General features: G+C 39.3%; 1 protein-coding gene across 1 annotated transcript in view; it reads left to right on the top strand.

Annotated features, from left to right (window-relative positions):
- The window catches only part of LOC127439587 (E3 ubiquitin-protein ligase znrf3), a 110,937-nt gene that overhangs the window by 56,629 nt on the left and 27,757 nt on the right, over nt 1-26,551 (top strand). Inside the window, exon 2 of the mRNA XM_051695768.1 lies at nt 7,515-7,637. Coding sequence (XP_051551728.1) covers nt 7,515-7,637 — 123 coding nt within the window. The remainder of the gene's footprint in view (nt 1-7,514; nt 7,638-26,551) is intronic.

Genomic DNA, 26,551 nt, shown 5'->3' with positions numbered 1-26,551 from the left:
TTGTAACTTTATCTGTGCTCTCCTCAAGGCTGTGATCCCCTTTTGAAGTTATTTCCAGTACTTGGGAAATGAGAAGACACAAGTAATCAGAGCGACAAGCTCCTCCCCTTCCTTTTATATGTATATTTAAAGGAATAGTTCACTCAGAAATGAAAATTGTCATATTTACTTGCCCTCATGTCATTTTAAACCCATATGACCTTTTCTTTTGTTTGTACCTGTTCCCTCCCTTTTCATCATGTTTGTTCTGATTGCGATATTGCTGCAGTTGCAGATCAGAAACATGTTGAGACTATAAATGTACCACAGCTTTATGACTGGGACATGAGCGAGAGAGAGAGGGAGAGGGATTCTGCCTGAATTGAGTAATATAGAGAAACTCTCATATGTTCTTGGAGAGATGACTAAATGTATAGATTTAGCAGCCGAATATGTGTCGTCTTGTCATGATCTGAGAGAGAGAGGGTGACCCCTCACTAAATACTAAGTGTCAGTTTAATTTACTGCTACTCATTGTTCTCTTTAGTTACTTGTCTTTACAATTTGTGCACTTACCTGTATGTTGTTTTAAGTATGTAATACATTTTTTTAATTATTTATTTTATTATTACTATTACAGAATGCTTTGGCAACATTGTTCATTGTATACAGTCATGCCAATAAAGCTCATTTGAGAGAGAGAGAGACAGCAAAAGATAAATAGTCCAGGGCAGGCAGACGGAGAAGCTTTAGGCATCTGTCCCATCCAGTATTTCACACTCTTCCGATAGACAAACCAGAATAGTGTTGGAGTCTGTGAGTACATCCTCTGTTTGGATAGTAGGTGGGAGTTCAGACGTTCAGCGCCAAAAGGAAACTGGCAGGGGTTGCCATGTGTACTCCATGCAAAGCTCTTCCCTCAATGTGTGGGCATTTTATTACAAGAGGGCCTTCCAGTTTTATAGGTGAGGAAATGTTAGAAATATGTAGCAGCTGAGAGGGACCGACTGGGGTACGGAGGGAACAAGTAGAGTTAAAAAGAAAATAACCTCTTAGTCTACGCCAAGAAGAATGGCTTTGCCTGACTGATGAATGGACAATATTAAGCCATGGTTGCAACCGTAAAATGATTTCCATCCCTTCTCACTCAATGTTTTTGCAGTGAAATGTAACCTTTGTGGGAGAACTTGCTTCTATGGCTGTGAAGTAATCAAACACAATCAGAGACTTGATTGGCAAAAGTATGTTGCTTAGGATGAGTAAGTAAATTATTTTGAGAGGGAGGCTACTCTTTGTAAAGTGAGTGATTGGTGTATTCCATGATCTTTGTCTTTATTTTCCTTCAAGGTTCAATCAGTTTTTTAAAAACAGAATTTATAGCCTCCAGTCTCCTACCATGTCTGCCAATTCTGAACTAGTTTTGGGGAGTGGATCTCAAACTGGTCCTGGTAAAACTCTGAAATGTGGTTAATTTATAATCACTTTTGCCTGCTTTTTTTTCTGTGTTTTACATTTATTCAACTTAAAAGTCAAAAAGGTATCTAATCAAGTGAATTCTTAAACTTTTAATTAAAGGAACAATCAATAGAACAAGTAATGTTCAACATAACATTGCATTATTTTTGTCATATAAAGTGCTGCCTTCTATACAGATCCTCACAGTGTAATCCAAAATGCAACATTGGAGTTATTTTTTGTCCTATAAAGCACTCACAACAGAGAATCGCAGTATAAATGAAAACATTGATGAAAACAACAGCACTCTTGCTTGTGAGATATCGCTTAAATAGAATTGTTATTATAAATGTAATTTTACTACATTTTACTATTCAGTAGCAATACATTTGCCATAATTTCTTCAACTTAATGCATCCAGTTAAATTGAGTAGGCCATATAGCATTTTTAATTTAACTGTGCATTCATTTTATCCCAAAAATTCTCTGAAATTACACATTTTGTTAGTTACATTTTTATGACTGGATTCTGCAATTCCGTCCATGTTTCTGCACTGAAGAAATCACAGGGTCCTATATTAAGATTTAATACTTTATTCCAAAACCCTCCTGAAAAACAAAACTCTAAAATGCTTAAACCAGCCTAAGCTGGTTTGCTGGTCTTTGCTGGGTTCCCAGTCTGCTCAGTTGGAGGGTTTTATAGAGGTTTGAGAGGCCCATCTAAACACCAGCTTGGCCAAGTTGGGAGACGAGCTATCAGGGAACTCTATTGGAAGTGTCAAACTCTATGTCTGTCCACAGATAAACTACAAACTGAGAGAAAAGCCAGCAGACATCCATGGCTCCTGTGCACATGGTGTTCCCTTGCTCAGCTTAGCACGGCCCATGGCAGGAGAACTCCCAACAATCTTGCTTGTTTGAAAGGCTCTTGGCCTAGTTTGAAAAGCTGCCCTGAGAGCTGCGGCCGAGGACAGAGTTTCTCTAAGTGGCTGCGGGCCCGGGGAGGGGGGGTGGGGGTCTCTGAAGCCCGCTTGTGGCTTTGATCAAATATTCCCCCACCTCTCCTGGCAGGATGGTCTGTTATTCCAGGAACTATTCCTGCACTCCCGCAGGGGAGTGGGGGCTGGTCGACGGGCACAGGGTCAGAACTGGGGAAGGGAGGGGTGGGGGGTGAGAGTGTATGTGGGGGTGGACTGGTTAGATCAGCAGCATGAGGAAGGACTATTTGAAGGTTTTTTTTTTTTTCCCATAGTGCAAAGAGCACAATTTGCTCAGCTTGAAGTCTATGGACTTTTGGCCTTGTTGGGGTGAATTATTTATTTGTTCCGTGTCAGATTATAGTTGTGGTTAAGTAGGTTTGTTGGTCTTATACTTACTAATCAGAGGACATAAATTAGTTATGAAAAATGTTGGTATCTGATTACATCATTGCATGCAGTCAAAGCCAGTGGAAGTGGTTGCAGTGCGGGTTATGGAGTGGAGTTTAATAGCAGTGTGTACCCTCAGGCTAGCTGGGCTTTTTGATTGTTGTGGGTGAAATTGATACTGGCCTTGACCTAAATGCCATGCCTGTGGCTGGGACTCATCTGTTCTGTGTTCTCTAGTACTGGACCACAGCCATGATCCATGAACACTTGCTCTGTGGGTACCAACAACTTTAGGTCTGCTTTAATGATAAGAGGTCTGTGTTTTGAGAACGTTTAGGCTACTATCTGCTGGTTTGATTTTAGATGAGCTCTGTTTACTGTCCTTGAGGGTTGCAGCCTTTGGATCAACTGGCTTTTTTTGGGGTTTTTTTGTTGTTTTTTTTTTGTTTGTTTTTGCACAGAAACTCGCACAATACATTTGGTGCTTGATTTAATTATGTGCATGATCATTTATCATTCTCATTTGAAGCATTTTGGCTTCCGGAATATAGGATTGCATGTCACTATTGGCTCCTGGGTCTCCCTTCACATGGAATGCGTTTCAGAGGAAAGACACTATGAACTTGTTGCTTTAGATTAAATTACAACCTCTAACAACTATTGTACATGTCTCCAGCAATCAGTCGATCATCAGAAATATTGAGTAACTGCGCACTCTACATGGCCGTTTCATGCAATGAAAGAAACAAAGTGTGTAAACTGTTTCGGAGTGTTTTTGATTTGAGCTGAAGCTGGCCCCCACTGTATTATGATTTGGCCCACACACAAATACTGCTTGTTTTGAATTATAGGAATCTCTGGAACCCTGACAAGTTTTATTAAACATAAGTTAACACATCAGACAAAGACCTTGGGGATGAATGATTGAAAATTGAGGTGCAAGGTAAACTCTGCTACATGGGCTGATTCTGCTGAGGGGGCTGAATTGATTCTTGATGATCAAAGGACTTGAATGGTATCCCTGACAAAGTTTTATGTTTGGAGTTTGGTGAGAGTGGCATTTTGATTTTCACTGAGATGGGAAATGCGTCCACTGGCCATGCTGTTCCGGTCCCTTCACCAACTGAAATCAGGTCAGCCCTCATTTAGGGTGGGAAGGAGGGAAAGAAGGGTTGTGTGAATGTGTGTTCTTTCACGGTTTTTCAATGGCATCTCCAGGTTTTGAGAAATATTACATCACATTAGGATTACCATTACAGATGTACAGAAAAACATTATATTTTTTTCCTTGCACATATCATCCTTTTATAATTATCATCATTAGTTTTTGCAAGCGAAAGACAAACAAACAAATAAGGGAGGGGGACAAAAAGCGTCACATTGGCGGTTGTCCATATTCCATGTATAGAGTGATAACTTGCATGGCTAGCTCCATTGAGAATCACTTACGCCATTGCAGTACTCTACGTATTGCACCAGCCAGGCATTGGGCCCTTTTTTTCTTTCTTCCACTGATGCTTAAAGGTAAAGTATGTAATTTTTGCCCAACTAGCAACATCATATATAATTGCAGAAGTACCATTTTTAAACAAGTTTCATACATTTTCCCCATCTTTTGTTATTCTGACAAATGGGTAATGCCGCCGCCAAACTCGCACCATCTTTTGTTATTTTGAAAAACGAGTAATCTGCCCCCAAACTCACACCATTGGCTAGTGAGTGTGCTCACATGCATGGTCTTACACCGATTATGCTTCAATAAGCAGACAACATTTAAGGACATGTAAATGCCTTAAACTGTTTTCTTTTGTATGGGTAAGGTCGTAAAAGGTTTAAGCATAAACCAATATAAGCATATACCATTCCCCTGATTTCACTCTGCATGAAAACACCTTTATCACCATTCTTAGCAGCTAATCCAATGTGCTCAAGTGTTGTTCACATGAACATGTACATTAACATTAAATGCTGAGAATAACTCAATGATTTCAAGTCTCTTTTAAACGTGGTTTTCTTACGTTGTCTTTTTTTTTTTTTTTTTTTTTTTTTTTTTTTTTGAATAAGCCGATCTTTGGTAGTTATCAGCTTATTTGTGTGCATGTGAACGCACTCAATATGGTTATGGCCAGCCCAGTGGGGTTGCTCAAGTAGATTACAACTCCATTTGTTGCCACTAGTGGTGCAGACATTACACGACTCACCCATAAGGTAAGAGATGGATAAACAAAGTTTGACCACCCATCACATTGTTTCATTGAGTGTATTGCCCATGAAAGGAGATACGCATGTGAACGGCTGTGTGAGGCCGATAAAGAGGAGAGACCATGAGGGTGGGAGGACTGAACAAGGGACACCTCTTGTGGTGGTAAAGAAAAGATGGCCGGGCACAGAACGAAGGACAGAAAGAGAAGGGGGAGGACAGAGAGAGGGATGGGGGTCCCGGGGCAGGAGAAAAGTGTGCTGCTGGGCATTCTGCCAGTATTGGGGGCCAGCTGGGGAAACTTGTTGGGGCGAATTGGGGGGAATGTTTCTGTGAGTGGTAACACAAGTATTGGGTACGTGTGTGTTACAAAATGTCAATGTGGTGTACAAGAGGTTGCAGGTGTAGTTGAATTCTGAGTTTTAGTGTGTTCCTCTAATTTTCTAACATGTTTTTCAATTGTTACAAATTAGCCTGGCTCAATCAACATGACTTGAAAGCATGAGGCATTGAAAGCATTGGGGCAGTAATCGAGGCAGCAACGTCTAGTGTTTCCCAGTCTTGGTCCAGGACTCAGAGTACCCCAAAACTGCACACTTTGGGTGCTGTGTTTGACACACCCAATTCAGGCCATAGAGACTCTACTAACAGGCTGATGAGTTTAATCAGATGTGTTGGATAATGTACTCCCGGACCGGGATTGTGAAACACTGCTGACTAAACTCCTTTTCCTGCGAGGCACTGCATTGGCCACAATTGTGTTTGCTGTCCTTGACCCTCCTGTGATGGGCCTCTTTTTTTGCAAGACTGCAATTAAAACCAGTGAATAAACTTCATCGAAATGCAAGGTTCCTAAAGGTCAAAGTATACTTTGGTATCCACACAGTATGCGTGAATCAAATTTTGTCATCAGCGCAGTCTGCGTGGACTGTCTGCGCGCCGAGAAAATCTGTCCTGCAAGTCCTCGTCTGCGCATTGTCGGTGCATCCGCCTGCCGTTGACTGTATTAAAAGAGGATCACAAAGCAGTTGTAGTGCACACGTGCTGGATTCGCTCGGGGTCAAAAGAATATACTATGAAAGGCAACATGGTCAACTGGGCACGATCTTATCTGAAAAGCAGAAAAAAACGTAGTATGCCACGGCCTTAAGATATTGAAGTGATATTTTTGTTTGTGTTCACTGATTAGAAAAGGCATCATTTAACCACAGTGTCTCAAGAAAGTGAAAAAGTACTGACTATTTGGTCTGGGATTGAACTGTCAGAGGTCATCCTCAACTCTGAGACAACCCTACAAAGGTGCTTTAATAGAATGCTGGTCAGTAAGAGAGAACTGTTTTGTCAGTCTAATGGGATAAAAGCCACAATATCAGTTTTGCAAACTTTAATGCAAATGTGGTTTCTCATGCCTCCTGGGACCTGATGTGGCTTTAGATCTCTGAGTTAAGATGATAATTAGCCTTTTCAGAGTGTTAATCCAATTTGTGTCCATTTGGAGCAGTGGTACTTAACATTCTCACCCTGAAGCTCTTGGCTGTGGCTTGGCAATAGGTCATTAAGTTCAAACCAAATGAATCAATTGTCATGGAGTTTTATTCAGGTTTTACTTTTGAAAATATACCTTAAGCTGAAACCATATAAGACTACTTGTTACCGCAACTATTTTAGATGGATTTATATCTTTTCCGCTATGCAATTTAAGGCCAGCAAAGCAATGCTAAGCTATCATTCATTTAATATAAAATCCAACAACATATCTGTGAAATGATCGTCTACTGAAGGTAATAGCACTTATAAAGTCATAAACCTCTATCCTCAAACAATGCATGGCCTCATTCAGCAGTTATGTAATCACTTAATAATCTTTAACCTAGTTTTCTTATTTTAAGAGGGTTTTATCTCCCAGGAGATTTTCATTGATAAACATATATGTTGTCAATTTTCAACACATCAGAGCGTCAGATTTCACACTTGGAACAACTTAAACGACTCTGATAGGAGGTGTGCCAAGAGCGGGAGAATCTGTATGATATTCCAAACCACCTGCTATCCCTGGACACCTATCGATGAGAGTTACAGTCACTTCATTCATAACTTTTAAAGTTCATGGACCTTCTCTGGCCTTTGGGTGTGGCATTGCACTTCAATATAGGGCAGTTAGTAAAAAGAGGTAAGATATGGTGCAATATCCTAAGCTATCGTGTAAAGGTAATGTATCATAATATGATACCATATATATCATTTGGTGATATCATAATATCCTTTCCTTCAGGGACTATTTTTAACCAAAAATAAGTCCATGTACTACCCTTATTTGTGCACCACATTTTCACTAGACTGCTTCATCTTTCCCAAAGCACTGCTTAGAGAAATTTCGCACACATTTTCCTTTAATTGCAGTGGCAATTTCCAATAAGTTTTTGGGGTTGGAAACTGGAGAATATTTCAGTGTTAAATTGGATTTAATTTGGAAATAGTGCATTTCTCAAAGGCGTTTTTCTTTGTCTTTGCAGATGCACCCATTGGGGCTATGTAACAACAACGATGAAGAGGATTTGTATGAATATGGCTGGGTTGGCGTGGTCAAATTGGAGCAGCCTGAGTTGGACCCCAGCTGTCTCACTGTACTGGGCAAGGTAAGGACGGCAATTACAGAGAGCTTCCATGTTTACTGGCCGTGCTAGACAAGTTCAAAGTTCTGTTCTTAAATGGCACAGCTTCTAGGCAGTTCTGTAATGATGCAATACTGTCGGCATTAACTCACCCTCACGTTGTTCCAAATCTGTATGTCTCTTTTAATGTTTTTTTTTTTTTTTTTTTAGCACAAAATTTTTATAATAGCCTGACCATTCAATTTCACTGCAATTTCCATGCAATGGATGTGAATGATGACTGAGACTAACATATTACTGAATAGTTCCTTTTGTGTTCCATGGAAAAAGAAAGTCCTGTGGAAGAACTTAAGGATGAGTAAAGTACAACAGAATTTTCTTTTTGGGGTGAACTATCCAGTTAAGTCACTGTTCTACATACTGTATATTCTACTGTTCTACATATTTCTCAAATTACATTGCCAATGCATTTTCAAAACATGGAGGAGAAATCAAGAGCAAGTATCAGTGGTCTGCAGTTATGGATTTTGCATCACAACACTATTTGTAGAAAAAACAAGTTGCATAATTTTTCTTTGGTGCACATTTTCATATTAGGAAATTTTGGCAAAGGTCCTGATGGTGAAAGGGACAGATAACAATGTCAGAGCACCAAATAGCAATAACTCCACTTGGTGTTGCATACAATTTGCCAAGGCAGTTAAATGGTAGTGTTGTGCAAGACTGACATCACATATTACCCAGATAGTGTCACCTGATTTGCAGAACTGCTGCTGCTAAAATGATGTCATAATTTTGCTTTAAAACAGGAAATGGTGGAAGAATTCTTTCAGTGTAGTGTTGGCTACTACCTGTACTCTATATTAGACAAATTCAGATGCAGATGAGTCATAGCCTAAGTGGCTGAGCTTTCTGCACTCTCAAGGCACTAATATCTAATTGAAATACAGATATAATACTATTTTGTTGTGGAAGATGGAGTTTTGGATATTCAGGGAAAGACAGTCTTACTTTGAGTCAGGGGACAAAGCAGGGAAGCTTTTGGCTAGATATATAAAGCAGAGAGAGTCTTTTTTTATATATAATTAATAATGCTTTTAAAGAATTCTATCTTGATCTCTATAGTTCCACATCTTCGTCTACTGATGAAGATATTAGAAACTTTGTGGAACCGTTAGAACTCCCTAAACTGACGACTGAGCAAAAAAATAACCTTGGAGGAGCTTGCCGAGGTAATTAAGGCCTTACTTACAGGCAAGGCTCTGGGGCCAGATGGCTTTGTTGCTGAGATTTTTAGATCTTATGCTACAGAACTGGCTTCACTTTTGTTAGAAGTTTATACAGTATCATTAAAGAATGGAAAGCTTCCGCCAACCATGACACAAGCCTGGATCAGTCTGATTCTTAAAAAGACAAAGATCCAAGCAAGTGTAAGAGTTACCGTCCAATGTCCCTGATCCAGATAGATGTTAAAATATTGTCAAAAATTCTGGCTAACCGATTAAGTTATGAATCTCTTATACATATATATCAGGTGGGGTTTATTCGGGGCCGTAGCTCTTCTGATAACATTAGGTGTTTCATCACTATCATGTGGGCAGTGGCGAATGATCAGACTCCGTTCGCTGCCATCTCACTTGACGCCGAAAAGGCGGTTGATATGGTAAAATGGGATTATCATTTTAAGATTTTGAAAATATATGGTGTAAGGGGGTTCAGTGGAAAGGAGGAGGCGAGAACCGGCTTGACAACTTAAATAATAATTTATTAACCAAAAACACAGCACAGCTGCCTGCAATTCTCTCTCTCTCGAACTGTCGTCCCCGGCCGCCTTTATCCCTCGCGCGCCCCATCAGGCTGATTGGGGACCGGGTGTGTCTCATTCCAGCCCGGCCCCGCCCTCCTCGGCTCTACACTCCTCCCGGCGTTGCCTCAGGCCGGGGAGCCCCCGGCATGACGTACACCCCCCCCCCCACCCTTCCTCTCCGGGGGGGGGGGCGTGCCTTATGCCCCATGCCCCGACTGCCGGCGGGTCCTCCCCGCCTTCCTCGACCTGGGAGGAGACAGGAGGGGAAAAAAAAACAAACACAAAATGGCGAGGGAAAGGCCAACACGGAGCGACAGAGAGAGAGAGGAAAAGAAACTCACCGGTTCTCTGATGCGCCGTCGCATGGTCCTCAATCACTACTCCACCCTCTCAGGCGGACTGCGGCCGCTCCCCCCCGGGCAGACCGGAGTCAGACCTCTGACCCCCAGCGGACAGAACTCCCCTCCGCATTCCCGGCGTCCCGTGGGGACTCTCCTCCGCCCCTGGCAGCGGCCCTACCACTCCAGGCGGTCGGGGAGTCGCTTCCCTCCTCCCCCCGCGGACGGCAGTCTTCTCTCGACCCCTCCGCGTTCCCGGGGGACGGCAGGGCACTCCTCCGCCCCTGGCAGCGGCTCCCTCGCTCCAGGCGGTCGGGGAGTCCCGTCCCCACTCGCCTCGCGGACGGTGGCCGTTCCCCGCGTCCGGGTGGTCGGGCCACTCCGTCCCCTGTCGGACGGCAGCGGTGCTCCCCTGGGTGGACGGCAGTGTCTAGGATCCTGCGACGGGAATCCCTCCTCCTTCCCGGGTTTCGGCACCAGTGTAAGGGGGTTCAGTGGAAAGGAGGAGGCGAGAACCGGCTTGACAACTTAAATAATAATTTATTAACCAAAAACACACAACCAAAAACACAGCACAGCTGCCTGCAATTCTCTCTCTCTCGAAATGTCGTCCCCGGCCGCCTTTATCCCTCGCGCGCCCCATCAGGCTGATTGGGGACCAGGTGTGTCTCATTCCAGCCCGGCCCAGCCCTCCTCGGCTCTACATATGGGTTCGGGAATACTTTTATTGGATGGATTAAGTTACTTTATAGACACCTGGTAGCGGCGGTACAAACAAATGGATTAATTTCAGATTATTTTACTCTGGATAGGGGCACCCGGCAGGATTGCCCTCTTTCCGCATTATTGTTCTGTCTTGCCCTGGAACCATTAACAGCTGCGATAAGAAAGGAGGATGATTTTCCAGGGGTGATGGCGGGAGGTATGGTGCATAAGCTTTTGCTTTACGCAGATGATATTTTATTATTCGTCTCTGACCCCACTAGATCTATGCCTTCCTCCAAAGAATTATTAATTCCTTTTCTAAGTTCTCAGGATACAGAGTCAGTTGGTCTAAATCCAAAGCTTTGGCTCTGACAGCGTACTGCCCAGTAACGGCTTTTTAGCTGGGCGCCTTCCAGGGCATTAAGTATTTGGGCATTTTATTCCCAGCTAATTTGTGTGATTTAGTTAGTTAATTTTGACCCTTTAATAAAAAGGTTTTCGAGTGATGTGGGCAGGTGGACTTCATTACATTTATCTATGATTGGGAAGGTTAATGTTATTAATATGAATTGTATTCCAAAATTCAACTACCTGCTACAATCTCTCCCTGTAGATGTCCCCCACTCTTATTTCAAGCAATCTGACAGCATAGCGAAGTCCTTCATTTAGAATGGTAAACGTCCCAGATTACATTTCAGTAAGTTACATAGACCGACTGACAAAGTTGGGCTAGGCCTACCCGAGATTTTGTTTTATTATTATGCATTTGGTCTCAGACATTTGGCTCATTGGTCACTTCCACCTGAGAGAGCCCCTCCCTGGTTTTGTATTGAACTGGAAGTTCTTGCCCCTATTTCGCCATTGCAAAGCCCTTCTATTAAACTAACCGGAGAAGTTAAGTTACACCCCGTTATCTCGCATTTGCACTCGATATGGACAAAAGTGTCCAAGAGTGTTTAATTAGGAAATGTATTTAAATTTTGCCTCGAGCATATGGCTGAACCCAAAGTTATGTATTAATAAGTCCCCTTTCTGCTGGACAGAGTGGATTGTGAGGGAGGTTAATACGCTCGGTGACCTATATGAGAGTGGAGTGTTGAGATCCTTTTGAAAATATGGTTCAACATTTTAGGATTCCCAGATCTCAGTTCTTTAGGTATTTACAGCTGTGCCACCTGCTCTGTACTATTTTTGGGAGTAGCAAACACACCCCCCTAAAGTGGCAGATACTCTGGGAGTGGTGATTACTGCTTTTGGAAAAGGTCATGAGGCATCAGTGTATTACTCCCTGTTAATTCAGAGTCTTGGGGGACGGAGCTTCAACTTCTCTCGAGATTATGGGAGAAAGATTTAAACTTGGTATTGGAGGAGGGAGTGTGGGCTAGGATTCTAAAAAATGTCAAGTCTACATCTAGAGATGCAAGGGTGCACCTGATGCAATTTAAGATTTTACATCGATTCTATTGGACCACCACTAGATTGTATAGGCTTTGTCTTAAAGACACACCCACCTGCTGGCGATGCCAATCAGAAGATGGGGACACAACCCATGTTTTTTAGTGATGTGTTAAGATCCAAGAATTTTGTTTGAGGGTTCAGAGCTTTATGTGTGACATACTGGACACTCTGGACGGGCATAATGTATATAATTTGATTCCGTATTTTATGTTATGTTTATTTATTTTGTGAATGGAATCAATAAAAATTGTTAATAACAAAAGACACTAATATCTATTTGCATGTTTTATCTTGTATGGGGTTACTCACCAGGACACTCATGCTTTAAAACAGCTGAATGACAACATTTACATGGACACCAGAAAGTCATTTATTGCAAGAAAGCTGCTTAAGTCTGTGTTAGTGGCATTCTCTTTTCTTCCACATACATGTGGCTTTGTCAGTAAACGGCTTTCTCCATGGCAACATAATTTTCCCTTGACGCTTGTGTAAAAAACAAACATGGGGTTTCAAGGAAGACTTCACTATACTCTGTTTCTTCGCTTTATTTCCAGATATTCCAGAGTTGTTGCTGAGAAGGTCATGTAGGCTTCTCTGATTTGTGTAAGGTCTTGATGGAGCTGCCCCACTGACATGTATATGTACACAGTTTCTTCCTTTGTTTCCTGTCTCTGTCCACAGAGAGCCATTGCTCTGCTCACCTCCCACCTCTCATGCTTCCTCTCTCTCTCATTCCTGCTCTCTCTCTGTTCCATGTCACATCATTCTTTCTCACCTACATTAGTGTTGTTCTGATTTATCTCGGAAACCCCCCAATGAACGGACACATTCAGGTGCAATATAAATGTATCATGACATAGGCCTACATCTTTGAATGGAGTGTTTCTATATTGGCCTCAGCAACTTAACATTTTTGCATTTACATGATGCTATTTGCACGCTGATAGATGTCAGTATAAAGCCAAGACGACTGCCGTATCAGCCTGTGAAACAAGCGAAAATTTCTCAGTGCATTAAATAAGTGAATTAATCCAATAGTGTACTAAGCTTTCTTATTTCTTTGTCTTTATATATATATATATATATATATATATATATATATATATATACACACAGTACGTGTCAAATATATATCAGTGTATTTTTTTTGTTTTGTTACTGTTACGGTGAATGTACTTCATACATACATACATACATACATACAGTACATTCCCAGCAGGTCCCTTGTATGTTGGGCTCTTTCTCTCTGTTATGGTCTCTTTGCCAGCATGATATCCTCTTTTTCAAACTGTGCTTTGCTCTATATGACAAGTGCAAAACCGACTTTGGGGTTCTGTCCTTTCATCTCCCGACCGCATACTGAGTCTTCACGTTCCCACTGCAAGTGTGTTTGTGTGTGAGAGAAAATTGTCGAAAGACTGCTTCTTCTGTTTTTTCACTTACAAAAAAGTAACATGGTAATGCCACATTCTGTGGTCATAGTACCATGGTAGTACCATGTTTTTTTTTTTTGTTTTTGGACATGTACCATAAATCCCAAGTTATACTATACCTTGGAGTACCACATAAATGCAATTAAGTGGCATAGTGTTTATCAGTGTACCAGGTATATAATACCATCTGTACCATCAGATTATGGCTGGGCAAGAATATTGGTTTTCTGATGCATCGCATTCTTCATTTCGATTTTGATTGAATCCCAGGAGCGATATTTATCTCTTTGACAATCCTCTGCAATGAGAGTGAATTACTCCCATATTTGACTAGGGCTGAAACAACTAATCGATAAAATTGTATTATTATCGTAATGGAAATCATGGACAATGAATTTCATTATCGATTAGTTGGATCTATGCCGCAACCACGGAGAAGCTCCATCAGTGACGTCACTTTACAGCCCGGTGAAAAATGTGTTGCATGACGAAACTCATTTGAAAAACAACGGAGACAAGTTAAAGCGGAAAAACCATGACTGAAGTTGTTCAGCGCACCAGAGCACTTTGTAAACACTTAAAGATAATATAAGCATACAGTTTAATGTGGAGCAGTTGCTGCATCAGGTGCGTTGAAAGAGTGATTGTGCCATTTGATGCGCTTAAGAGTTGTTTCTCTCCAGCACATGACTTACATTTTAATGCTATTTTCTGTTTTATAATGTATATGTTATGAATTCAAAATCAGGTGCATATTTCACAAAACTGTTTGTTATACCAAATGCAAGTCTCCGTTAAACTTCACTGAGCGAGCGTGCGCATCCACTTAAATCAAACCTATCGCAATGGAGAAAGGGAGTGCAATTACTTTGATTAAACTCGTGCAACATCATACTGCGCTTTCAATTTCAATGTAATCATTTTTGCAGCTTTCATTGATGTCACAATGTTTCAGTGGTCAAAGTGTGTGGTTTAAAGTGTTTTAAATCGCACATAATGCAGTGAGCACCGGGATGAGACTTTCTAGCGCGAGAGTAAATCTGCACTGCATTTACAGATTAATATACTATATTAAACTGTATATAATGCTGAATATAATGTATAATAATGCTAAGGGTCCTGATATTTGATCATCCTGATAATGCCAAATGTAATGTCTGATCCCACCAGTGAATTTATATCATGGCAAACATTATTTTACTGGATAAACATACACATATTTTTGAAAAGAATAGTTTACAAAAATGTAATCAGCGACAATACTATTTTAAAACCTACAATATTAATTTAAAATACTTAAAATGTATGTAATCAGTGACCGCACAAACTATCTAACAAATATGAATTTTTCAGCTGAGCAGAATTATTAATATTTCTATTCTGGTGTCACCATTGCCCTCTGCTGGGCTGATTGTTTTTGTCCCACTCCATCCCAGATTGTTTTGTTTTTTTGTTTGTTTGTTTGTTTGTTTTTTCTTCATTTTACTCTTTAACGAACAGTACTTTTTGTTCTATAAATTTTTACAAGTAATGAAAGGAACAGTTTTGCATATGTCCTGAAAGTAATAATAATAAATTCAAACTTAACCTTTCATGATTCAGACTTTGTTCAGAGTTTTGTGAGAGTATAGAATCATGAATTCAGTACTGTAAATCAAACCAAATCCTTACGCCCTTTTTCATTTCTGTTTTAAAAAAAATATATTTTTATCCAATTAATCAAAGAAATAATCGAAGATTAATTGATTATCAAAATAATCGTTAGTTGCAGGCCTATATTTGACTGAATTACGCACTATGCATCTGAAAATATCTGTGATTAGCCACTGGCTGAACAATGTTCAGATTTCACTGACCAGTTTTTGAATAGTGTAGTGGCGAAGAAGTTTCACACAGAGATCCTTTAACTGCATTTTGAGAGTAAACGTTTGGGTTAACTCGTGCCGTGTAATGTGTGTTCAAATACGAGATACACACAATCCATTTGTCTTTGAATAATGTCTCTTTTAAATACACTTTCTGTTCTTTACAGTCAGTTGTTGATCAAAAACAACAAGTAAACATTTTATTAATCAAACATAGCACGGATGAGGTAAAGAAGCACACGTTAATGTGTGCTTAACCGAAACACTTCTGTGATGCTCGCTGAACTGCCAGTATTCTTAAAGAGATGGTAATAATTAAGCATGTGTTCTTCAAATAAATAGAAATGCATGTAAACAATAAACATGTTGCAATACATACAGGTATATGCATTATAATATATGCTTCAAGACATATATTTATTAATGGAAGGCATGGATTTGTACATTTTTAAAAAGCTTAAATGTGACAACGGTGTTACACCGCAGCAGCGATGTTACACCATATTCTGCTATACAAGTTCAGGGGAAACTTTCAATGGTGGAAAACCAGACTTTTAAATATTACATTTTGTAAATGCAATGACTGGAATTGTTCGGTTGAAGGGGGTACCAAACTGCGAATCCTGAAGAAAACAGTTTGGTGAATACATGTTTACACATTAGCTTCCACTCAGCTGACAAGGTATGAAAGTAGCTACGTGGTTAGCTAGTTAGCGATAAGCTCGTTGTCATGGAGAGTAAAAGATGGACTTTATTTACTTTCCAGCATTGTTTCTCACTAACTAGGTAACAACGTAGTGTGAAATCAACACTCAGCAGACACAATCCACCACCACACCGTTGTATGATAAGCTAAAAAAAGATGCTGTGATGCTTACCTTTCAATCTGCTACATTACTGACTGCACTGACAAACTATAGCTGGCTAACATAGCAAACATATGTGATAAACATGAGTGACATAGTTGTCAGGGACAGGGTTAACGTTATATTAGTTATATTGAAAAGGGAAAATGATGGGGTCATTGTTTATTAACTTTCCATTATGTATTTCACAAACTAGTTAGCAACTTACCATGAAGACACTGCTCAACTCCGCACTGTCTGCAGAACCACAGTCAGCTCATCTCTGTAAACATTGGTGTCGGAGCACGCTCTGCTGGACAAACTACGCTATGACACCAATTCTAAAGCATTGTTTTCTGCATTATATGTTCTGAAAAAAAGTTTTCATATCAGTGCATATCGGTAAACATATACACCGATATCGATATATCTGTGAAAGGCTAATAAATATACCGATAAATCGGTCGGGCACTAATCAGTATAACCAGCCCTACATGTGATGCCATTGCTGGTATTGCCACAATACTTTTTAAGTACTGACTAGGGCTTAGTGCACCTTTCTCAGAAAAAGTGTTAAATCAACTTCCAGGTGTTTGTCTTCGAACACATGCATTTTCTCATATGTCACCGTTTGATGAACTCTTCTTTCATGAGTTGGAACATTTACTCCTTGTGTGCTGTAATTACTCTAGAAAGGAAGCTAAATCCTGATGTAGGCCAGAGGCGGCTTGAAGCACCTCCACCTACCTGCTGTTTGACTACACAGTGTTTGAGTCACCTCGATTAAAAACCAAAGAGAAACGAGGCTACATAGTCAGAAAAAGAGATTTTGCTGCAAAGGTGCAAATGTTTAGATTTTCAAACTCTGATTTCCTTTTCGTCTAATCTAGATAGAAATATACAAGATCATTGATTTGTTTACTCACCCTGATGTTGTTTCAAACCCTCAGTTACCATTTACTTTCCTTGTATGGAAAAAAGATGCAAAAAAAGTAAAGGGTGACTGTGGTTAACATTTTGCCCAATATCTCCTTTCATGCTCCACGGTAGTCAGTTGGTCATACAGGCATTGAAATAACACGAGGGTGTGTAAATAATAATTGAATTTTTAAGTTGGAGCTATCCCTTTAAGAATTGATTTTAACAAACCCACATTTACATTTCATTGCGAACATGTGCACACACACACACCATCCACAAGTAGGAGGAACGGGAGGGGGGATGGTTAGCGTTTTTGAAGCGCCGATCACCGATGGGGCCCTAGCTCTGGGGTTTCTCTTTTATGTTTGTGTATGCCTCAACTTGCTGATATTATCTCACTGGGTTTTCCTTTGCATGGTGTCAAAGGTTCTCTCCCTGAGGGCGGAGCCTCTTTCTATTGGTCTGCAGGTTTTCTGTCCCTCCTTAAGTATAAAATCATGGCTTTGGAACCCACTGAGTGAGTTGCCATGGCCACTGGGAAGCTCCCTGTGTCATGTGTTTCAAAGTGAACCGAGTCCTTCAATGGGAGGCAAAATGACCATTATTAGACTTCACAGTCCTGGCCCTCTATTTAAAAAGAGAAGAAAAGAAACCCGGGGAGCTTAAGACAAGAGCTTGAGGAAAAGCGAGAGAGAGAGGAGGGGTAAAAGAGGGAGGAAAAGAGAGAGATACAGATAAGCCACCAGGGAAAATGCCATGGCAGTATCTTAGTTCAAAGAGCTCCCCCGAGAAGTATTTTGTTTTAAGTGTTTGCAAGGGAACCAAAATCAAAGACTTTGCAAATCACCTGTGGATTCTCCAATGCACTCTTCCAAAATTAATCAAGTGGAATATGCAGCACATCTTTTTAAAGGTGTTGCACACCCAGAAATGAAAATCATATAACTTACCCTCATACCGTTCCAAAACTGTATGTTACTTTCTTGGACATATCAAGCAGAATGTCCAAGCTGCTTTGTCCCTGGTCACCTTTTAGGCTAACATTCTGCCTTTTGTGTTCCATGCAAAAAAGAAAGTCAAGTACAACATGAAGGTGAGGAAATGATTACAAAGTTTTCATTTTATGGTGAGCTATCCCTTTAAGACATCTTAAGGGTGTTGCAGTTTACTGAAACGAAGGCGAACAGAGCGTGTAATATTGTGTCTGCCAGACGCATTAATACTGTGTGTGTGTTTCTCTTTGAACGCCATGCTGGGATGGGCTGAGCCACTTGGCGGGCTTTTTTTTTTCTTCACTTTTTCTTTCATGGATTAAGTTCCATCCCAGAGTTTGAAGACTCTTTTATAGTCCTGAGGGGGGTGGTATCTGTGAGTATGTGTATGTGCGTACGTGTGTGAAGAGGGGTTGTGTATGTAAGGGGTCAGCTGTGAGTGACTTAGAGGGCTACAGAAAGAGAGAAGGGGAGAACAAAGCGTTAGCACACCTGCTAATTGAGAGAAAGTTTGAGGACTTGACAAAGGAGGAGTTGTGGGAGTAAAAAGAATAGAGACAAACAAAAAAAACAAAACGAGAGGATAGAGACAGACCTACACCACAAGAGGGAGATGCAGAAAAAATAGCAAAGAGTACAATGTTTTTGGCCTTTTTCTTAAGAGAAAATTGTGAGAAGCAGAATTTAAAGTCTCCATTAGCTCTCTATCTAATCCCATTGCCCTCTAGGAGCAACATTTGAGATGTTAAAGAGATCTCATATGTGATTTGTCTTTCCTTTGGTAGGGTGAAGAACTGGAGGTAGGAAATTGAAAACGGGACAAGCTAACACACCTGGTAGCCTCAGGTGCTCAAAGCTGCCAGTTTGTGTGTCAGGTAAAGATACGGTTGTTAAAGTGTGAGACGTGTGAGCTCAGAGAAGGCTTGTGGGTGGTTGAATTACAGCGTTGTGGAGCAGGAGGGACAATAGAGTCAGGAAACAGGAGAAGAACTCTCCCTCTCGCTTCTCTCATACAGAACGGCCTTGAGAAAGATGATTAAAAGAGGGAGAGTTGGAAAAAACGGAATGAACTTGTGTGAGAGGATTCCATCAGATTTCTTCCTTCGTTGAATGCGAGACACCTCAGTTATTTTACTTGTGTCAAAGAGTGTTGGTTGTAATACAATTAATGTATTTTGCGCATGTAGAACTCCGCAGATTTCTGCAGAGATTGAATGCCTCTTGTTCACAAAGTTTTACCAAAGTCTTTCTAGCAAGTCAGTCCACTGTCGGCCATCTTTGGAATGCTCACGGGAGGCTATTTCCAGTCATGACCGTGCAGCTCCTATCTACTTGAATGGGGAAAGACCGAAATCTCAAAAACCGTTGGTCAAGATTACGATCACAGAACATATTTTTAATCAGCAATAACATTTGACAACACTGGAATAATAAATTGTACTTCTTCACCATATATTACGCTAAAAACACAATTGTACCGGCTTTTATAGCTAAAGCACATGTTGACTGAGTTGATTGACAGGCGATGTCTGTATCTAAAAGGCGAGTGACTTTCTTTCTACATCCGTTGACCGTTGGGCGCTAGAGCTTCTTGGTTGGCCGTTCCGTTTTCTCCCTTTCATTTTAATAGACGTGGCCTGTCTCTGCTAAATAGTCTCTGGTTCTACTGCCCCTGGTATTTTTATTATTTAAAATATTATTGAATATGCTCTCAGCTCATTGAGAGTTGTTGAAATCATAATATGATTTGCTTCATACGAAAAAAGTATGGCTTTTATTCCTATAGAGACCAACCAAACAGAATTTCAAATCAATACAATGCAAACATCAAATGTTAGCTTTCTTACTATGCAAAACCTTGTTTTAAGAATGGAAGCACCAGTGAATATATGTGGTTACTCGTTCCATATATATTTATACAATGCATGTGTACATGCAGGGTTTTTCCTGGGTCAGAAATGGTCTGCGGTGGTGGCCGACGTACACGTTCATCGTGATGCAGTTTTTTATTTATTTATTTTTATTTCATTTTTTTTATGATTGCAAATAATATTTAAGATTAGTTGTTGCACTTCATGTTTGTAATGAATATTATTTATTTTTGATCATCTGAACATCTAGAAACTTCTGAACTCAACAGAATTTTTTGGTTAATTTCAAGGTGCGGTGGGAAATTAAACCAACTTAACACCTTATTTCTATATGGCTAGTTATAATATTCATGAGTAAACCACTTTACAGATTTGGGACTGTGCTTCTATAGTAAATATGCTTGTTTCCTACTTCATAACAGATATTGTTTTTCTTTTATCAGACTCTTAATAATTTAGGAATCCAAACCAGGCCAGTTTGTTTCCTTATATCAAACATGACTTTCTTCATAATTTATATTCTACATTGAAGCTTACTTGCCTTGTGTTTACCATATTTAAGACCATGGATTGCTCCTCAGTTGTTAGTTAGGTAATCTTTCATACAAAATAGCCTAAACACGTTTAAAAACTTAACTTTAATACAACTACTACAGTTGTAATAAAACAAATCTATTAAAGTTTACTGTGATACATGTTAATAGGAGTGTGTTGATGTGTAGATGTGAAAAGTCTTGTAATTGATGCTGGTGCAGGTGGTTTCTCTTTCCCTCGTCAGTGCTGTTCAGAATGTCAATGCTGTAGCCGTTTCAAATGGTTGAATTGCTCCATAGCACTTTAAAATAGAAAATTCTCATGTAGAAGTCAAATGGGTCGCATGAGGTTTGTTATGCGCCATGATATCGAGGGAAGCACAGTTTAACCATGCATGTGATCCGCTCTGCACTATCCTGTTACCGGAGCTCGCATATCGACGGAAGCTCAGCTGACGCGCGCACACTCCATTATACAGTAGTAGGATAGAGAAGAGCGCAACATTTGCACGAGAGATTCTCAGTGGATCGCGCAACACGCAAGTGATAACAGTCTTCAGTCACCCAGCGCACATCCGCGTACCACATGAGAAGCATATTTGACACTTATTTATCTTGCTTTCGGCACTTTATGTCATAGAATTTGCTTTGGCGGCACAAAAGTTTGCTTCAGCAGCCGCCAAAATATTTTCAGTGGAGGAAAACCCCTGTACATGTATACATTCAGTGCACTCTAAACCCCGATGTTTCTTTTTCTTACATGGTACACAACAGTGATTTTCCTATTGTTAGCTGACATTTTTAGTTGGTTCATTTATTTTTCTCTATGGGAGTTAAAGCCGTACATTTTTGTACGAACCAATTTGTGGAGTTTCTTATGATCTTACCATATTGTACTAATTATTAAAACATGTAATGAGGCCAGGTTAAATTGAGTGAAAGAAGTGTGACAGATTACATTTTCAATTCTTGAAATCAGATTGGTTACTGACTTTTAATTGTGTTACAAATATATTACTTGTCCTACACATAGGGCTGCACGATTATGACAAATCATAATTGTCGATTATTTCCTTTGATATTGTAATCACCATTAATTAATTTTGATTAATAGAATTTACATTAAAAAAACACATTTTGTGTGGGGCAAATTACAATCCATATTTTTTATGTAAGCTACTCCTAAAATAACAAGCTTAGAACTTTGTTACTTAATTATCGCTGTTATATCGTTATATTATAATGGGAGCGTTCTAGTTATGTTGTACCATTACTGATAGGCTTATATACTCAACCAACATGTCTACGATTGGTTACAATGCTCAACCACTGAAAATGTTTTATTCAACTGTAGTAGATCTAAATGGAATGCTGTAATTGATACTTTTCACAATTAGTAATTTGCAGCAGCCATTACTGTAATCTTGATCATTTTTTTTCTATTTATTTTGCAGCCCTAGCCTCACGTGTAATATATTAAATTACTAAATATACTAAAATGTACTAAAATAATATTTATGTTGAATACATTTAAAACGTAAATTGCGCTTATATGTGCGTCTATTTGCGTTTCTTTGATAGATGATGGGTGTGGATTCCATAATGAGTCCTTTTAAGTGAGAAACACGTAGTGCACATAGTGCCATCAACGGACGAGGAGGAAATATAGACGTGATTTTGAGTTTGTTTGTTAAAAAATACATTGTTTTTTTTCTTTGAAAATTGTTAGTAAGGGTTTTAGAAAGTAGCTTAAAAGTAATTAGTAATGTGATTACTATTTTAGAGACGTTTACAATTTAGTAAATTACAAATTTAGAGAAGGTACTCTACTCTGTGGGGGCTTACTCTTTTTTTTTTTTTTTTTTTTTTTTTTTTTTTTATATACTTCGGTTTGACGTGAACGCTGCAAGGGTTAATCTAAAGTGTTGGAAAGCCACTGTGGTCTTGCATAGGCCGAGTCTAAACCTGCCGTTCTGTTTGCCCAGGGAGAAACGCAGCTCGCCAAATGCAGATCCCATTACAAAGAGACACACACACACAAAGTGTCTCCCACACTGACACACAACACACACCACACACACTCATGAAGCTTAGCTTGAATATACCACACATGCACAGAGAGCCACTTCAAGGGAAGGCAGAGAGCTCATGCTCCTTTAATTAAAGTCATTCACATTTAGTCGTCCTCATTCACTACAGTGTACAAGCAGCTCTGTTCTGATAACTCCACACTGGCTTTATGTTCTGCAATCAGAGACCCAATTCACTTACATGCATTTAATAAATCATTTAATACATGGATTAAAGTGACCGCTGGCATTTTTCTATAGATATATTTCCTACATGTAGTTGTGCTATTTTCATGTCTCCTGCATTACTCTGTCTCTTTCTTCCCACATAACATTAATAAAATGTATGAGTTATAACTGTATTTATTTTCATATGACTTTGGATTTTGATCACCCTGTCTAGATTTATTTTTGTTATAATGACCAAATGACTGTACTTTAGGCTATATATTTGTATATCTATGTACGTTTATATGGGTGTATATACCATTGGTATTAGCCACCACTGCCATCAAAAGGAAATTAAATAAAATGTATATGATATTCTATATTTATTTATTGTGGTTTTATAGTCGAAATAAAACTAGTAACTATAGTATTTTGGTGGAAACTGTGGTTACCATGGTAAATATTTGTAAGATTAATGTTCGTCTAGGCCCATTTATTTAATGTTTATACTGTCAGACTTCTACATCAGACTCTGTGGTAATAAATTTGTATTTTTATTTTATTTCATTGGAATGATAAGTATAATAGCGATTAGGAAACCATATGTGTCAAGCATTAATGTTGAAGTATGTAGACTGGTGATTGTGAAGGTAGTCTGGATGCTGACCTCTTTAGGGCGCCACATTTTTAAACTCCGAGTGACCCTGGGCGGCCCTTTGAGACTTATTGTCTTAAGACAGTGTCAGCAGAGCTTCTTTCTGCAGTGTTAACCTTATTAAAGCTAACTTCCATATGTGTATTTGTCACAGCCTCGTGCTGTGGTACCTTTATTAAATCTAAACTCGGCTGGAATGAGTTTCCATTGACAGGGATTTCACAGCACACTTACTTAATAATGACTTATTTGAGAAAAGGTCTGAATGCTGAACTGTACTGAGCAAGAGCTCACTTTGGACAGGCTGTGCTGGCAAAATAGCCATGCTCAAACTCTACTTTCTCTTGTCTTATCATTTTAGGGCTTTTCAAATCTGTTTGCATTTGTGACAGTGACTGTACTGAGATGACCTCTGACAAGCTCTTTAAAATAAATTCTTGAAGTGTTGCGCTTGCAATTATAGCTGTGTTCAGTTTTGATTTACACCTTAAAGGAATAGTTCACCCAAAACTGAAAACAAATCTGTCAACATTGAAACACAATGATGGAAATTGAATTCAGACTACTGGTTGCTCTTTTTCATGCATTTGCAATTAATTGGCACTAGGATTGTCAACTAATCTGAGAAAATAAATTCAAACTTTTACCTTAATTATTACCAAAATTTTAATTAAAATCTAATTTTAAAGTCATCAGATTTTTAATTGATAGTTTCCTTAGTCCACGGGGCTCAATAATACATATAAACCATACAGCACTGTTAAATTATTGCAAAGAACACTCCTAGCTGTTAAAAAAAAGAGCATTCCATTACCCTAACCCTAAACCTAATGTGCATTGAATCAAAAATAAAATAAAGTTTTAGTTGGTTCATATTCTCAAATGTTAAGTAAAAAGTAAAACGAAAAATGAAAAATTCAGTAGACAGTTCTGTGTAACAGTCTTGCATAGACTCGAGCTTCATAATAACAGACATACCACAGTGTTTTCCATTCATTACATTTGTATGTACGGTTGTAATATTTCCAGATAGCAGTGTTATTCAGCTGAACTCATTGGTGAAACAGCTCAGACTATGATCCAAGGGGCTGTTCATACAGACGGAGCACAACAGAATGGAACAGAACACGTGGATCTCGAAACACACGTTTCCAAATTGAACTCCATTCCTGTAAAAGCGTTTTAAAAACTCATTGCTTAATCTGAGAAACGCTGATAAGAGAGCAAGACGCTAAGGCCAAAGACCTCCACCTAAGGGGCTATTCACACGGGATGCTTTTGCAACCATCCAGTTTACAATTTGTTGTTCTATGTAAACACGCACTAGACGAACATCTTTGTTTCACCGCGTTTTTTTTTTGTTTATGCAGCATCTTGTGCAGGGGCGCTGGGTTTTTTGGATCCTGTGTCAAAAAAAAAGAATTTCAACTTTTAAAACGCATCTCGAGACATCTGCTTTCTATTAAACTGCCTTTTATAGCACAAGAATGCAAATGAGTTTTTTTACGTTTTTTTTTTTTCCCCCTTCAATTCGGCGAATATTCTAATTTAGAATTTTAATTTGACAGCACTAATTGGCATTGGACCTTTCAAGCTTTTAAGGATACAAAAACATGATTAAAGTATCATAAAAGTGCAATACAACTTATGTAAATCCCACACAGCACTATATACACTGGCGGCCAAATGTTTGGAATAATACATATGCATCAGATAGTACAGATTTTGCTCTTATGGAAAGAAATTGGTACTTTTATTCACCCAAGTGGCATTCAGCTGATCACAATGTATAGTCAGGACATTAATAATGTGAAAAATTACTATTACAATTTGAACTACTTCAAAAAGTTCTCATCAGAAAATCCTCCATGTGCAGCAGTGACAGCTTTGCAGATCCTTGCCATTCTAGCTGTCAGTTTGTCCAGATACTCAGGTGACATTTCACCCCATGCTTCCTGTAGCACTTGCCATAGATGTGGCTGTCTTGTTGGGCCCTTCTCACGCACCTTACAGTCTAGCTGATCCCACAAAAGCTCAATGGGGTTAAGATCCATAACACTTTTTCCAATTGTCTGTTGTCCAATGTCTGTGTTTCTTTGCCCACTCTAACCTTTTCTTTTTGTTTCTCTGTTGCAAAAGTGGCTTTTTCTTTGCAATACTTCCCATAAGGCCTGCACCCCTGAGTCTTCTCTTCACTGTTGTACATGAAACTGATGTTGAGCAGGTAGAATTCAATGAAGCTGTCAGCTGAGGACATGTGAGGCGTCTATTTCTCAAACTAGAGACTCTGATGTACTTATCCTCTTGTTTAGTTGTACATCTGGCCTTCCACATCTCTTTCTGTCCTTGTTAGAGCCAGTTGTCCTTTGTCTTTGAAGACTGTAGTGTACACCATTGTATGAAATCTTCAGTTTTTTGGCAATTTCAAGCATTGTATAGCCTTCACTCCTCAAAACAATGATTGACTGACGAGTTTCTAGAGAAAGCTGTTTCTTTTTAGCCATTTTTGACCTAATATTGACCTTAAGACATGCCAGTCTATTGCATACTGTGGCAGCTCAAAAACAAACACAAAGACAATGTTAAGCTTAATTTAATGATCCAAATATCTTTCAACTCTGTTTGATATAATGGCAAGTGATTTTCTAGTACCAAATTAGCAATTTAGCATGATTACTCAAGGATAAGGTGTTGGAGTGATGGCTGCTGGAAATGGGGCCTGTCTAGATTTGATCAATAGTGATGGTGCTGTTTTTTTTACATCAGTAATGTCCTGACTATACTTTGTGATCAGTTGAATGCCACTTTGGTGAAATAAAGTACCAATTTCCTTCTGAAAGAGCAAAATCTGTACATTATTCCAAACTTTTGGCTGCCAGTGTAAGTCTTCCGAAACCATATGATAGCTTTGTGTGAGGGACAGACTGAAATAGAATTCGCTATCCACTAAAAAGTGTGACATCTCATGAGAGAAGTAGCAATGATGTTTTTATGACTGTTTGTAAATGAATCATTTCTTTTGAGTTGGATTTTTTTTTTAAAATCTATTAACAAACTAGATCACCTTTTATAATACTTTTGTGTTTTTTTTTTTTTTTTTTACTATTTCATTGTAATTGAATGGAGGTCATAGTCATAAGTAGTGTTTGACTGATATGGGTTTTTTAATGGCCGATGCTCATATCCAGAGAGCAGGGTGGCCGATAGGCAGATATAGGTCACACAATTTAATATAGTAAATAACATGTACTTTAAATTACTAAAAAGTTCATAAACTC

The sequence above is a fragment of the Myxocyprinus asiaticus genome, chromosome 4 (genome assembly GCF_019703515.2).
Source record: "Myxocyprinus asiaticus isolate MX2 ecotype Aquarium Trade chromosome 4, UBuf_Myxa_2, whole genome shotgun sequence".
In the NCBI taxonomy this organism is placed as follows: Eukaryota; Metazoa; Chordata; class Actinopteri; order Cypriniformes; family Catostomidae; genus Myxocyprinus; species Myxocyprinus asiaticus.
Note: the sequence above shows the minus strand (reverse complement) of the source record. Positions and strands in the feature narration are given on the sequence as shown.